Source organism: Pimephales promelas, chromosome 21 (genome assembly GCF_988280905.1).
Source record: "Pimephales promelas chromosome 21, fPimPro1.hap1.1, whole genome shotgun sequence".
Taxonomy (NCBI): domain Eukaryota; kingdom Metazoa; phylum Chordata; class Actinopteri; order Cypriniformes; family Leuciscidae; genus Pimephales; species Pimephales promelas.
In genome coordinates this window covers 4609326-4625823 of record NC_142789.1, presented here as the reverse complement: position 1 = coordinate 4625823, position 16498 = coordinate 4609326, and the positions used below count along the sequence as shown (strand labels likewise).

Below are 16498 nucleotides of genomic sequence, written 5' to 3'. Positions count from 1 at the left end.
CCTAAAGTTGTACAAATCGATCAAGGTACCAATTTCCGGTCCAAGACTTTCCGTCAGACGTTGCAAGCGCTGGGAATTTCACAGTTCATGTCTAGCACGTATCACCCTGAATCACAAGGTGCGCTTGAGTGTTGGCACCAGATGCTGAAGTCCATGTTAAAAAAATTCTGTTATGACACAGAAAGAGACAGGGATGAAGGTGTGCTTTTGCTGTTCGCAATGCTCAGCGAGAGTCTTTGGGGTTCAGTCCGGCTGAACTTGTGTTTAGAAAGCGTGCGAGGACCACTTAAGGTGTTGAAGGAGTAGTTGGTGTCTGGCTCCTTGCTGAAGGTTAATGTATTGGATTTTATATCCCAGAACGGGGAACGGTTGCACCGTGCCGCCTCCCTGGCAAAGAGGGCTCTGGCTCTGTCACAAGAAGGCATGAAGCAGCGGTTGAACAGGTGTTAGTTTTACTACCTGTGCTCGGCGCTGCCCTTACTGCTCGTTTTTCAGGACCATATGTGGTAAAAAACAAGGTGTTCGGAAACTGATTATATCATTCACACACCTGACCGTCAAAGAAAGAAACGCCTGTGACACGTCAATATGTTGAAGCCCTTTCATTCCAGGGAAAGAGGGCAGAAACTCCGGAGCCTGCTGCTCCAGGCGACACCATTGCTTCCTTGATTTGTGATGGGGCAGAACCTGATGATGGTTTAGCAGGGCTCGGCGAAGGTCACCAGGCTGGTCGGTTGTCCAATTCGGAGCTCTTGTCTGACCTAGAGGCACATTTATCATACCTCTCTCCAGTTCAGTGTGATGATGTAATGTTGTTGATAACTTCTCATCTCTCCCTGTTTAGCGATGTGCCATCCCAGACCTCTGTACTGTGTCGCGATATCAACATTGGGACAGCGGTCCCAATAAAGCAGCATGCCTATCGTTGTCCGCTGACTAAGAGAGAGATGATGAAAGGGGAAGTTGACTATTTACAGTTGTTTTTTTCAATTGTTCAATTGTTGTGGTCATTGAGACACAATGACCACAACATGTACAGTAACTCATGCACCAACCCACTGAACCAATTCTGCTCAAATTTCAGTTCTAAAACACACTTTTTCAAAACACTACACACAATTCTCTGCTTTTGCCGCAATTTTCATGCAGAAAATATCTTATTTTCAGGAGGAACACACTGCCATTCAAATATGCACACTGACTCATTACATGAGCAAACACCCGTCACACAGTTTTACAATTAGTAACCAAAGCTTTGGCATAAAGAAAACAACACAGAAGAGAGGATGCTGCATAGTTATTTATTTTTATTTATGTTTTTTTTAGGGCTGTGCAAAAATTAATTGCGATTAATCGCATCCAAAATAAAAGTCTGTATTTACATAATATATTTGTGTGTGCGCTGTATATAATTATTTTGTATATATAAATACCTATGCATGCATGTAAATATTTAAGAATTATTTGCGCTTAAATTCTGTATACATAAATAAATACATAATCTATATTATATAAATATAAATGTTATAACACATTTTCTTAAATATATACATGCATGTGTGTGTGTGTATATATATATACAAAATAATTATATACAGCACACAAAAATATATTATGTAAACACAGACTTTTATTTTGGATGCGATTAATCGCAATTAATTTTGCACAGCCCTAGTTTTTTTACTACAACTGTATACAGTACATTTTTCTGTTGTTTTGTATGGAGACCACTGTGTGTGCAACTTTGTGATGGTTGGGATGTACACTGCGTACATTGTTTTTGTGGGAAAAATTAAATATATTTGTACCGTGTGTATTTGGGTGTTCTGAATACACAAAAACAACATTCTCAAATATTTTACAACACACTTATGTATGTAGTGTCTGTAGTAAGTGTAACACTGAACAAAAAAGGCCTAAGTCATTTTGATGAATGGAGAAGGAGTGTTTTCCATTACATTGAGCACATCAGTGTTCAACTGGTTCTAACAATGTTCTGTTCATATGATGGTTTGTGTGTGTGATTTGAAAACAAAATACCATTTTAAGAATAAATAACATTTTTGAATGTAAAGTTTCATTTTGCAGGAGAATTGAGGGGTTTTGCCCATTGTGTGTGTGTTATTTTAAATCTAATTTATCTATACAGTCACTCTGGAGCAAACAGTGATGTCATCATCCAACTCAGTTCAGTTCTCATAATGGTGTCAATGCAGGAGATCAATAATATTGAATATAAGTATCACTTTTAGCTGCATGTGTTTTTACAGTTTTTTATGAATTGCTAAAACACTAAACTCTGAACCAAATTCTCAATAGTCTAAACCAATTTGTCGAATGAATCACTCTTTCTGTAAAACATTTACGGTTAAAACATTTGCAAATGTCATGCACTCTTTTTTTCAAAACTCTAAACACATTCTCACTCACTAAAACACATTTCACACTGTGATGCACTTGTTTCAAAATGCTAGGCGAAAGTTAAACACAACTTTAAACACACAGTTGTCACCGTTTACACACGACTCAAAATTGTTCACACTTATTTCTAACTATGTGACCAAACCAACTGTACATAATACAAGTCAGTTTAGTGTCCCACAATTTTCTCAAAATGTTGCACTGAATGTTGATACCAACAATGGATGGAAACAATACTGTAAGAGGGAAAGAAGGAAGAGTATGTGTGTAAGAGGTGGTGAACAAGCAGGATGAGGAAGAGGAAGATGTGGAAATTGTTGTCAATGCTGACTCTGCTTTAGGGATTTTCCTTTTCCCTCAGAGATGTCTGAGATCAGTCTCTCTCACTGACCGTGATTCTGCAGTTGCACATGAGTACTTTACTGTAACATGCTGTTCATTCAGAGTTTTTGTAGCCTTTTTGACTTTGGCAGTTGGGTCACCACAGATAAAGTATACAATTTATTCACCTTATTACTTTATACTAAAAAGCCTATACTTTTTAACGTAATTGCAAAATTTGTTTACTTAGTTACAATATGGCTACTTTTTTTCTGTAACTGCACGCTTTGAATTCTGTGTTCTCAATTTGTTGATGAATGATCTGTAGAGTTCATAATTTTGGTTTGCTGTGTGTATGATCTGGGAGCATTGTTTGATTTTGAGAAAATGGTTTTGAGGCAATTGCAGAGTTAGAGGTTCTGAAAGTGGTTTGAAAATGTGGTTTTGTGTTTAAGGTTTTGAGAAATTGCGGGATTGTTTCAAGAAATGTGTTTTATCAATTCAGAAAAACTGTAACTATTGTAGGATTTCGAAGGACAAAACATGAACTTTAACTATTGGCTTTACATCATCAAGTGAGCTGTCACTTTACTTTGGCACGAGGCCCGAGGGGCTCTGTTTATAATAAATACTGCAATATTCCATAAAAAAGAAATATAATATAGTGGTGCAGGGATGATGTAAATTGGTTCCCCCAACAAAAACTCAATGCGACTTTTCCATAGGAGTTTGGATTTTTGCACAAAAAACAAAAATCTGTGATCAACAAATGTTTGATACTTACACGTTTTGCTCATCAAGATAATTTTCACAAATGAGCACAACTTTTATGAATTTTGTCAAATAAAACAAATGTATAATATTAATATTTAAAATATAAATAAATGTAGAGATAAAAACGTAATGTGGCTTTGCCAACAAGTTTTACATTCAAAATGTCTATAAGCTGCAGTAAGTTTCATGTTAGAGTCTTTTCTAATGCTAAAGGAGTGATTTTGAAAGTTAAAGTTTGCGGTATTGGTTAAAGTGTGTGAAGGGTCTGATCGTGTCGCTCCGCCCTGAGATCAGACCCAGACAGGAAGTGCATTGAGACAGACACAGAACAGGCCAGAGTTTCACACACACACTTTCATGAAATAAACTCATGAAACATCAGCTGAGGTCATCTCTGAACAACACGCACATCTCTCGCGCCGCAGACGGAACAAACTCCGCGGATCAGACGAGATGAGATGAGCTTCTACTCTTCTGAACTAGTTTAACCAGCTCTACACACGAGGAGAAACGTGGTGAGCGTGTTTTATTAAGTGTGTTTGTTACTTCACGCGTAAAAGCGCTTCGTTTGATGTTGCGTTCGGCGGATGGGATCTGATGACGTGTTACTGACTGTTAGTTAAACTCAGAATGACTGATGTGATGAGAGTGAGTGACGGACATCTGCTTGCAGGGTCATCCTGTGAGTGTGTGTGTGTGAGAGACTGTTGCAGGACATACACAAACATTTACTGCACTTTACCATAGTACTTTCCCCAGCAGCCCCAACAGCATTTACACTGGAGTAATAATCAGTGGTCGATTATATCAGGACTTTTTTTGTAACAACTGAATTACTTCCTAAAATATAAAGGCATCGAAATACTTAAATTTCCTTGTATAGTTCTTCTTTTTTATACTATAAATTATGCACAATTACGTGCTCTAACCCTAAACCAAAGCTAATACGGTAACACGCACAAATATTATGCGAACACAAACTTTGTTTCACAGCCTTTATTAAACATTCTCAGTTTTCCAGTTTCTTTACAGATGCAAATGTTTGACAGCAGAGAGCCAATCACAGTGGAGTTCTCCAGAGAGGCGTGTCATAATACCATGTGTTTTCTGCAGGCGATGGAGCAGGAGAGTGTGGTTCAGTACGAGCCGGTGGCAGAGATCGGCGGAGGCGCTTACGGTACGGTTTACAAGGCTCGCGACAGAGACAGCGGGCAGTTCGTGGCTCTGAAGAGCGTGAGGGTGCAGACCAATCAGGACGGCCTTCCACTGTCCACGGTCCGAGAGGTGGCGCTGCTCAAGAGACTGGAGCAGTTCGACCACCCCAACATCGTCAGGTACTGAAACACACGTGTGCATGCGCTGTTCAAAGAGGAACAGACCGTGCGCTACAACAAACCTGTAGCCAATCAGCAGTAGGGGGCGTGGCCACTCATGATGTGGGAGGAAAGAGAGCCAATCAGATGTGAGGGTTGTATCCACTCATGACGGGGAGGAGAGGGAGCCAATCAGCAGTAAGAGGCGTGTCCACTCATAATGAGGGAGGAGAGAGAGAGCCAATCAGCAGTGATGGGGGAGGGGGGAGAGAGAGCCAATCAGTAGTAGGGGACGTGTCCACTCATGATTTGGGAGGAGAGAGAGAGAGACAGACACTAGGTGTGTTCGACATCGCCTACGGCTAGATGTAAGCGAGAGTAGCCGCGTGCAGGCGGGGAGGAGCTGCAAACGGAGACGTGAAGTCGGACACTTTCTGATTCCCGTAGTGACCGCTCACGTGGTGTTTGCATACTTTACCACTGCTGAAGTGAAATAAATGAAATATTTTCTAAATACACAGATATTTCAGACACATTTTCATTCAATAATTTACTGCTTCATACAGCATCTGTTTGAAGTAGAATAAAGTTCAAAATAAGCCTATACGACAATTCACCATGACGTCACAACAATAATAGACGTTCTTCCGGGTGGCAAAAGCCGAAGCGTCCCTATGGCAACACTAGTAAATTGCATGGAGGGAGACACACCGCCGGCAGAAGCCTAATCTACATTTCAACAGTTGATTCAAGAACAGACGTGGTGGAAATTCAGACATAGTTAACATGATCATTAAAGCTTAGATTCTTTGATCTAGAGACGTGCACTCCCAACGCACTAGACCGCGGCGCGGGACTAGATCTGATGGCCATGTGCGGGCGGTAATGCACTCTGTGTGTGCGGATTGCAGGAGAATAAAACGATTCGCGGGACTCCCGCAAACTAGAAATATCTATGAATAAAACAAATAAAAACTAATACATTTGTATTCATCTGTTGCAGAAAAGCAACAAGAACAACTAAAACAAAATAGAAATGACTTACATGGCAGAGTTTCTTTTTAGAACGTGACTGCAGCGATGAGCGATGTAGCCAATCACAGACATATGTGTTGATTTATTGAACGCATTGGCCAATCAGAAGCATTTACGATGAAGAAGCATTTACTCACCGCTCAAAAGAAAGTAACATAGAAAGTAATAGAAATAACTAAGTTAGTTGAGAACGTCAGTTATATAACGACCCACGTATTAAAATGGTTGGGTTTAAATCGGGCTCAGGCTCATAATTAGAAGACGACATGCACTTTTGACGACGTCCACTCGCTTTAACCTCCTCACCCACAGGTTCTGCTGGATAGATTTACTTTTTTCTGAAGGAAATCGATAAAAAAAACCTACACCTTTTGCTGTATATCTGGTGGCGCAACCCCAAACACAACATATTTTCGCCATAGATTCAACTTTGATCAACAACAATGATTTTAACTGTGTAACTGTTCAGTTGCCGGCTGGATCTCTTCAGTTAGTCAATGGAAGCCGCTCGCGTTCTGCCACCCGGAAGTATCGCGGTGCCTATTGTTTACAAACATTCTGAAATGCCCTATATCAATGAAGTGGAGTCAACGTTTTTTAATCAGTTTTATTTTGATAAACATGACACAATATAACATCGCGACTACATGAAAAGACTGTTTACTTTTTTAAAAACTGATTTGTGAGCTTTAGTGGAACTAAAGGTGTGAGAATAAACACAAAGTGCACGTGATCGTTGTCATGCGGTAAATCCGGCCAATCATAGAACAGCTGTGTCGTCATCAGAGCTTGTGCAGCCGCTCTTGAGAGTCCTCCGGCTACTCTCGAATCGCTCTCACGGTACTTGGATGGCATACGTCACAGTCACATGGTGTCGGCGCCGCATCAAGTCGGACAACATTTCTAACCGGCATGCACTGCTGGTCAAGTCAGCCGCCGATCGGTCTGCGCAGAGCTGCATTATGTCAAACATGTCCACATGATGGGGGAGGAGAGGTAGAGAGAGAGCGTGAGCCAATCAGCAGTAGGGGGCGTGTCCACTCGTGATAGGGGAGGAGAGAAAGAGAGTGTGAGCCAATCAGCAGAAGCGGGCGTGTCCACTCATATAGGTGAGGAGTGAGAGAGTGAGCCAATCAGCATTAGGAGGCGTGTCCACTCATGATGTGGGAGGAGAGAGTGAGCCAATCAGCAGTAGGGGGCGTGTCCACTCATTATGGGGGAGGAGAGAGAGTGAGCAAATCAGCAGTAGGAAGCGTGACCACTCATGATAGGTGAGGAGAGAGAACGAAGGGAGAAAGACTGTAGAAAGAGCAATAAATGAGACATCTTGTTAAAAATGCATCTGAAATAATGAATTAGGTGCAATGTAGTGTTGTCAAATATATCGATTTTTCGACATATGTCTGAAACTCTTCCAATACTCGTTTCTCGCAGAATAGATACAGGATATTAGAATATCTTGCTCTGGATGAATATCGTTGCTGTTACAGGGCTACATTTTGCCGTGGGATTGCACGTATTGCGCATAACTTCTCAGATTTTGTGCTACGCCAAAGTGTGGCACATAAAGCCGCCTCTCAGTGCTAAATTGAGTTCTTTTCCACTTCTTGTTGCACTTAAACAGTCAAATACACACTAAATAATGGCAAAATGCCAGTCATGGCGAGTATTGACAAGTCACAGTCTGTTACATTTTAAGTGAACAAACAGTTGAGAAAGAAAACGCATGTGTAATAGTATTTTGGATCCGTGTTTCAGGTCTTAAAGTGATAGCAGCCTTATAAACCTTATCAACAATAACTTTCAGAAATCGCTTACTGCACCTTTAAGCCTTCAGCATTTAAACAGCATTTGTTTTGTTTTTTTACAATTAGGTTGTGCTTTACATTTTCCTCAAAAGCTCTGTCATTAAATACTTCAGTTATTTAAAAATCTGGAGTGAATGGCATTTCATGTCTGGCTTTCAGACGAGGATAGTGTTGTACATTATTCCTGCTTCATTATTGGATAATGTATGCCTGTGTTCACTGAAGTGATCTGCACTCGACACCTCAGGCTTAAGTCTGTCTCTTCCTGAGCTTTATCCTGTTTCCGCTCAAGCGACATCAACCAGGATGAGGAAAGCGCCAGGACGGGAATAGGGAACAGGTTATCGCTGGTATCGCCTGTGTGTGTGATCTGTGTGTGTGTTTGTGTTCAGGCTCATGGACGTGTGTGCCACACTGAGAACAGACCAGGAGACTAAAGTGACTCTGGTGTTTGAGCATGTGGATCAGGACCTCAGGACGTACCTGGAGAAAGTGCCGGCGCCAGGACTGCCTCTCCAGCAGATCAGAGTAAGCCTCGCTCAAACACTGCGTTACAGAGATTTGTGTCAGCAAAGCAAGTCATGCTGATCCAGATGTGTACTGTGTCATATTTCACCTCTAATAATGTAGATCAAGTGCAAATGTTTGTTTATGGTTCAGGGATTTCATTAGTCTGATGTGTAGTTAAGGAAGTTCAGTCTGAGGCTAGACTTCAATCAAACCCTGTGCTGTAAAAATATGATGGTCTCATCTAACCTTTTCATTTTTTAAAATCATTTATATGAAGGTAAAAAAAAATGACATAATTGCATGCGCAGGGTCAGATTTGTGAAAGCGTACATAAGATTGCAAGTGTAAAATAAATTTGCATGTGCAAGAGAAGATGTGTAAAGGTGTAAATCGCTCTTCAAGTGTAAGAAAAAAAATATTTTCAGCATTTAACTGTTATTGGTAAGTGTAATTCATGTATTTTGAAGGTGCAGCGTCATGCTAACACAAAATAAATAAAATCTGTATTCTTCAGACTTTCATTTTTCCGCGCTTACACTTTTGGCATGGTGTTTGCTAGGGATGGGCAACGATTAATCACGATTAATCGCATCCAAAATAAAAAGTTTGTGTTTACATAATATATGTAAGTGTAGTGTGTATAATTAATTTGTATATATAAATACCCACTCATGCAAGAAATATGTGCATGTATATATTTTATATATATTTATTCACAACTAATTTTATATATAAAATATATAAATATTTGATATATTAATAACATATTTTTCTTAAATATATACATGCATGTGTGGGTATTTATATATACAAATTAATTATACACACTACACACACATATATTATGTAAACACAAACTTTTATTTTGGAATGTGATTAATCGTGATTAATCGTTGCCCACCCCTAGTGTTTGCGCACAAATGCGGTCAAAAACATTGCAAGCCTGTGAACAGCAATCTGCAGGCAAAAACAACAGAGGCAGGAACACGAAAACATATGAACTGTGTAAAATTAAATTTTGTGTATAAAAAAAATAAACCGTTCCAAATGTCTGAATGACTTGTTGTGTGCATGCGGTAAAAAAGTTCCCGAAATAACCCGACCTGTACCGTTGCGTCTCTCGTTTACCTGCGCTTCCAGTTTTGGCACGATTCTGTCACTCACTGAGGAGGGCGGGTCCACCTTCATCATGGGGAGCTTCTCGCTGACAATCGTTTTACTCTGATCTGATTGGTTCAATAAACACGCCAGTCGCCAGAACACATCTTTAACTTTATTTGCCTCAGAAATGTTCTCATTGCCGATATGGTAATTTATAATGCACACATGTTAACTAAATAAATAAATAAATCATGATTGCTTAATAAGCTGTGCATCAGGCTGACTGACATTGACATAGAATTTCGAGCTGGTGTAAATGGATCTAAGTTTTATACATTAATTTGTTACACCACTGAGCTGATGCTAATCTTTACAATCAAAACATTTGATACCCATTCTTTATGTAATAATACCATTCCGATGCAGTCTCTGTTCATGGTATTTAATGTTCAATTATACTGTATATTATTTTGAAATATTGTCTTGGACTGTCAGTATATATTCTGATTACTTCCATGTGACTCATCAAGCTATTATATATATAGCATAGGCTTCTTGAGGGATTGAAACTTGCCGGCCTTGAAAAGTTATTAAAGGGTTAGTTCACCCAAAAATGAAAATTCTGTCAGTATTTACTCACCCTCATGTTGTTCCAACCCCGTAAGACCTTCGTTTATCTTCGGAACACAAATTAAGAAATTTAAGATATTAAGATCGCTCCTGCATCCTAGTCCATAGGCTTCTTGAGGGAATGACTCTTGCTGGCATCGAAAAGTCATTAAAGACATCGTTAAATTAGTCCAAGTGACTACAGTGGCTCAATTTTAACTTTATCAAACGACGAGAACACTTTTTGTGCGCAAAAACAAACAAAAATAACGACTTTATTTCAACTATTCACTTCCTTCTCTATGGGCCTGTAGTCAGTTAACACAGTGTGATTGCGTAAAGCTACGTCACACGTAGGCTCACTATTGGCCGACGCTGGTCATGTGTGTGTGATGCGTGTGACGTACAATAACAGAAGCTTACGCTATTAAACTAGTCACCTGACTCGCGCAGAGGGAGAAATAAACGAATAGTTAAAAATAAAGTCGTTATTTTTGTTGTTTTTTGCGCACAAAAGTGTTCTCGTCATTTGATAAACTTAAGATTGAGCCACTGTAGTCACTTGGACTATTTTAACAATGTCTTTAATGACTTTTCGAGGACAGCAAGTCATTCCCTCAAGAAGCCTATGGACTATGCAGGAGATATCTTAAAGGGTTAGTTCACCCAAAAATGAAAATGAAGTCATTAATTACTCACCCCCATGCTGTACCAACCCCGTAAGACCTTCGTTCGTCTTCGGAACACAAATTAAGATATTTTTGATTAAATTTGAGAGCTGTATAACTACCACATTGGCTCCTAAAGGACTGCCTCTTGACGGCCCAGAAAGTCAATGAAGAAAATGTTTAAATATCCCAAGTGACTACCGTGGCTCAACTATATGTTTATCAAGCGACGCGAATACTTTTTGTGCGAAAAAACAAACAAAAATAACGAGTTTATTCGACTATTTCTTTTCTTCCTTGTAGGCCAGAAACGAGACTTCCTTAGATTTCCACGACGCATGCGCGAGATTTGCGATCTGCTCACACCAGCTTACACTACTTCAGATCGCAATTCTCGCGCATGCGTCGTGGAAATCTAAGGAAGTCTCGTTCTGGCCTACAAGGAAGAAAAGAAATAGTCGAATAAACTCGTTATTTTTGTTTGTTTTTTCGCACAAAAAGTATTCTCGTCGCTTGATAAACATATAGTTGAGCCACGGTAGTCACTTGGGATATTTAAACATTTTCTTCATTGACTTTCTGGGCCGTCAAGAGGCAGTCCCTTAGGAGCCAATGTGGTAGTTATACAGCTCTCAAATTTAATCAAAAATATCTTCATTTGTGTTCCGAAGATGAACGAAGGTCTTACGGGGTTGGAACAACATGAGGAGAGTAAATACTGACAGAATTTTCATTTTTGGGTGAACTAACCCTTTAATTATTATGAGGAATATTGTGACGTGTTCGTTCCCCAAAGAAACTCAAGACTACAATGCAGGCGTTTCACCGACACTGATATAGAGAAGAACTGGAGCTTGTTCATGATCAAATAGCAACACACTGAAGTTACTTGACAATAATTACACTGTAACAAGGACACAGTAAAATAAAGTGTAACCGGATGTCATTTTCAGATGTACTGTGTGTATGTTTGCAGGACTTGATGCAGCAGTTGCTGTGTGGTTTGACGTTCTTGCACTCGAATCGGGTTCTCCATCGGGATCTGAAGCCGGAGAACATCCTGGTGACGAGCAGAGGACAGGTGAAGCTGGCCGACTTCGGTTTGGCTCGGATCTACAGCTGTCACATGGTCCTCACGCCAGTGGTAAGAGACGCGTGGCTCGTACACACACACTTAAACACACACACATCTGATGGTGTTTCCTCTGCTCAGGTTGTGACGCTGTGGTATCGCTCTCCTGAAGTGCTTCTTCAGACCACATACGCCACACCTGTGGACATCTGGAGCACCGGCTGCATCTTTGCTGAGATGTTCAGACGCAAGTGAGTCAGTGATGCGCGGCAAATCAATGACTAAAATAACCGCGCACACCTGATGATGTCAATATCTTTGGTTACTTCCACTTTCTCGGAAGTCAGTTGTGATTGGACGCATGTCCAATGTCCCATAATTCAGTTGACTTGAGACATGAGACGTCACTTAATTTGTTTTATTTATTGTGATGTATTAGTGTGTAATGTGATTTACTTCATTGTTAATATAGAATCAATTCTTACCAGACACTTTATTAACAGATAGTCTTACTAATGATTGCACTGTGTTATTAAAGGAGTAGTTCACTTTTAAAAATTTTTTTGCTGATAATTTAATCACCCCCATGTCATCCAAGATGTCCATGCCTTTCTCTCTTCAGTCAAAAAGAAATTAAGGTTTTTGATGAAAACATTCCAGGATTTTCTCCATATAATGGACTTCATTGGGAACCAAACGGTTCAAGGTCCAAATGAGAGTTTCAGTGCAGCTTCAAAGGACTTTAAACTCTCCTGTTCAAACTCATTCATCAAAATGAACGAGTCTTTTTTTGAGTAATTTGGTTCATTCAACGTTCAAAAAAGATTCATTAATTTTGATGAATGAGTTCGAACAGGAGAGTCGAGTATTTGAGCTTATAAAACTTAAACTTTGTTATGCATTTTTTAAATGACCAATCGTTTCGCTTGATAAGACCCTTATTCATCGTCTGGAATAGTTTAAAGCCCTTTGAACAGTTTGCAGTTTGCACTGAAACTGTCTTTTGGACCTTGAACCGTTTGGTTCCCACTGAAGTGCATTATATGGAGAAAAATCCTTAATTTCTTTTCGACTGAAGAAAGAAAGACATGGACATCTTGGATGACATGGGGGTGAGTAAATTATCAGCAAAAGTTTTTTTTAAAGTGAACTACTCCTTTAAGAGATATTTACAGACTGCAATGATGCATTTCCATGGTTATTAGCATTTTAAATGTACCAAAATTTGTATAAATTTTTACAAGTTAAGATACAGTACACAGCATGAATTATAGCATACAAATGCCTTTTCAGAATTTGCTACAGACTACAGAGGAAGATATTAGAGATATTAGTTTCTGCAGCTTTGCTTGATGACCTTTAATGTTGACCTTTCTAATGCTCGTCTAATCCTGTCTGTTGATCGTGCTTTGTGGTTTTTCAGACCGCTCTTCTGTGGAGAGTCAGAAGTGGATCAGCTGGGGAAGATTTTTGCGTGAGTAAAAAAACACACACACTATTGAGAGACACGGAACACACAACACGTGATTAGTAACGAGTCGTGTTGATTGACAGGGTGATCGGCCTGCCGTCTGAAGAGGAGTGGCCGAATGATGTCACACTGTCCCGTCAGAACTTCAGCCCTCAAAACCCTCAGCCAATCACAGACTGTGTTCCTGAGATCAGTGAGAAGGGGGCGGAGCTCTTATTGGTATGTGTACAGTCAATATCACTTCACATACAGCTAGTTTTACCGTAGTAAAAACTGAAAACAAAGTAAATGAGCTATAAAAAGCTATTAAATGTGATTTTTTTAGAGGTGAAAAAAAAGGGTCATATATACAGTTCTGGTTAAAAGTTTGGACACATTATTATTTAATATCTGTCTCTTACGCTCATCAAGCCTGCTTTTATTTGTTTTATTTATCTGTAATGTTGTGAAATTGTAAAATATAATAAAAAAATATTTTTTTTATAACCTGTGATACTGTTTTCAGGATTATTTGAAGAACACAAAGTTGAAGAACAGTATTTATTTAATATAGAAATCCTTTGTAACATTATACAGTACCGTTCAATTTTGAGGTCAGTCATTTTTTTTTTTTTTTTTTTGAAAGAAATTTGTACCTTTATTCAGGAAGGATTTGTTAAATTGATAAAAAAGTGACTTATATTGTTGGAAAATATTTATATATTTTGAATAAATGCCGTTCTTTTTAACGTTTTATTCATCAATGAATCCTGAAAAAAGTATCAAAGGTTCCAAAAAAATGTATAAGCAGCACAAATGTTTCCAGCATTGATCAAAATGAGGCATCAGATCATCATGTTAGAGTGATTTCTGAAGGATCATGTGACACTGAAGACTGGAGTAAAGATGAAAATTCAGCTTTGATCACAGGAATAAATTACACATTTTTAAAAAATATATTAAAACCATTATTTTAAAATCGTAATAATATTTAACAATATTACAGTTTTTTCTATATTTTTAATAAGAAAAATGCAGGCTTGATGAGCATAAGAGACTTCTTTCAAAAACATTAAAAATATTAAAATGTGTCCAAACTGTACACACACACAAACATACACATAATAAAAAACCCTTCATGCTGAAATAAAATAAAATATATTTAAAAATTCACTTATTTATTTCAGCTGGTTGCAAGACATCATTTATCATTTTCATTGAAAATAACTGAAATAAACATCTATAGTTATGCTTTTTTATTTCAGTTTTAGTTTTACTTATTTCCAGTTAGTAATTTTAGTGTTTCAACTTATAAGACAACATTTAAAAATTTCATTTAATTTCTCAACTACTATTTATTATGTAGTTTTATATCAGCTTCATTTGACTGAACAGAAATGCTTCTAATAGTTTTGAGGATAATAACTGGAGTTGCTGTGATCTGAATGACGAATGTTTTGAACGGCTCAGATCATCTTGTGACTCTTGATCTCCTCAGGAAATGCTGACGTTCGACCCGTTGAAGCGGATCTCAGCGCTGAACGCTTTGGACCATCCGTTCTTCACAGAATGAGCGCTTCATTCCCATAATGCACTGCCGCCTGGGACCAGCAAGAGTGCTTCTCTACCACATACCTAAGAACTGAATATTCAACCGTAGCCGTGTGTGTGTGTTTGTAAACGTGACTGTAGTAAGCAGCTTCAGTACCTGTGGCGTCTCATACGTGATGATGAGGAAGATTCGAGCATCGTGTTGGCCTGTGATGATAGAGTGTTATATTTTTCTTCATTTTCAGTGTGAAACATTATCATTAGCAGGTCTAAACATCATTCCACTCGTATCCCTCATCCAGAGTAAACGATTGACCCGGCCCCTAAGACTCACGGATCTCTGAGCCAGGAATGGCTGACATCAGTGATTGGGTCGGGATCATGTCTGAGGCCCAAACCATAAAGTGTTCACACCGATTTCTATTCATTCCCTTTCACCTGAAATAAATACCTTCATTTATAAATATGTGTGGGGGGGTTTTATTCAATTATTCTTCATGCTCTATAAAGAATCTGATTATTCAGATATCACATCGAGTGATGACAGAGTTTAAGATGACATAATATAGAGATTTCAACCAGTAAACAGCTGGGAATTTTCGTAAATGCAGTGTTTTTCTTTTATAAACCAAAAAGAAAAATACAACACCTGTAACAGAAATGCACATTACTCTAGATCTACATAAACACATTGATTGTAACATCTGGACATTTTGCTTCATAGACAGTCAAAATAAAGCCCTTTTTTTAAATGATGTAAAACCGAGTTTATTGGAAAAGTTACGTTTGTGAACAAGGAACAGTGCTTTCTAAGGTTCTCCAAATGACCTTTGTCACTTAATGCTATAACGATGTTTAATGTGAAATAATACAAAATCAAATATATTCACACAGCATTATTCGATTCATTTCACGTGACCGATATTGTTGTGGCATTTTTTTTTGCATGTTTATTAAAACAAAATGTTAAAAACATTTGAAAAAATGCTAAAAAAAAAAAATATATATATATATATATATATATATATATATTATTTTTATTTATTTAAAAAAAGAGTACAGATTTTTCAACAGAGCAGGAGAAAAAATTAGTTCAAATCGGGGGTAAACGACTAGGATTGTAAGTATCAGCTACTTACCGGTTATGCGCATGTGCAGACTCACAGATTATTATTATTATTTTTTTTTACAAAAGGTACATTTTCCTGTTATAATATATAATTTCCCTTTAAAAAAATGCTTACTACCATATGAATATTTGTACGGCCAGCCAGCTGAAAAAGAATAACTGAATTTTTCAGTTACTATGAGGAAAGGTGTACTTTGACAAGTCAAAGATGAATATTTTATGATAATTTTTACTTTTCACACCGTTTTAAAAGTAAAAATAGTCGTCTACAGTATACAGTAGCTACTCATAACTTAGAATTGTATTATAATTGTATTTCATACGACTTTAATCGGCATTCTGTGATCAATTCGCGCTACGGTAGCATTTTTCGACAAGGCAGCACAAATCGACAGACCACCGGCCATACAGTTAGGTAGGGCAGATTCTTAGCGCCAGTTATGATTAACATTTTGTAAGCTGTTATATCCTACAAACACTAACACGTCAGACACTTTTGTCAGTATTGTAATGCGCTATTCAGCCTGAGGGAGGCGCTCTAATGATGAGTGACAGACTTGACAGTACACACAGAGGTTCGCTCCTGAATTACTTGGGAGAATCCCAGAACTCAGAGATTGATCATATGTTCATATCTTAGAAGGATTTGAGTGAGGTTATGGGGAGAGCTAAAACATAAAAAAGAATGCAAAAAATGAGACACGCACGCTCGCCTCACGATTCGAAACGTCACCAC

At 38.4% G+C, this 16498-nt stretch overlaps 1 protein-coding gene across 2 annotated transcripts; it reads left to right on the top strand.

The window, feature by feature from the left end:
* Positions 1–3812: 3812 nt before the first annotated feature.
* On the top strand, positions 3813–15097 carry cdk4 (cyclin dependent kinase 4). Of its 2 annotated transcripts, XM_039648627.2 has the most exons (8): positions 3813–4031; positions 4630–4850; positions 8065–8200; positions 11537–11704; positions 11774–11883; positions 13056–13106; positions 13187–13322; positions 14581–15097. In XM_039648627.2, exons 2-8 carry the CDS (start codon positions 4633–4635, stop codon positions 14653–14655), a joined length of 894 nt encoding a protein of 297 aa, XP_039504561.2. In that variant the 5' UTR covers positions 3813–4031; positions 4630–4632; the 3' UTR covers positions 14656–15097. The 2 variants fall into 2 exon arrangements, with proteins under 2 accessions (XP_039504561.2, XP_088981104.1); XM_089124978.1 differs by lacking the exon at positions 3813–4031 and having other exon boundaries at positions 4540–4850.
* The last annotated feature ends 1401 nt before the right edge of the window (positions 15098–16498 follow it).

What these genes read in the sequence shown, in the direction of transcription:
- cdk4 (XM_089124978.1), top strand. Translation starts at nt 4,549, where the DNA reads ATGCAAATGTTTGACAGCAGAGAGCCAATCACAGTGGAGTTCTCCAGA. An exon ending in TGCCTCTCCAGCAGATCAGA is followed by an intron (nt 8,201 to 11,536) that starts GTAAGCCTCGCT and finishes GTATGTTTGCAG; the next exon opens with GACTTGATGCAGCAGTTGCT. An exon ending in GCTGAGATGTTCAGACGCAA is followed by an intron (nt 11,884 to 13,055) that starts GTGAGTCAGTGA and finishes GTGGTTTTTCAG; the next exon opens with ACCGCTCTTCTGTGGAGAGT.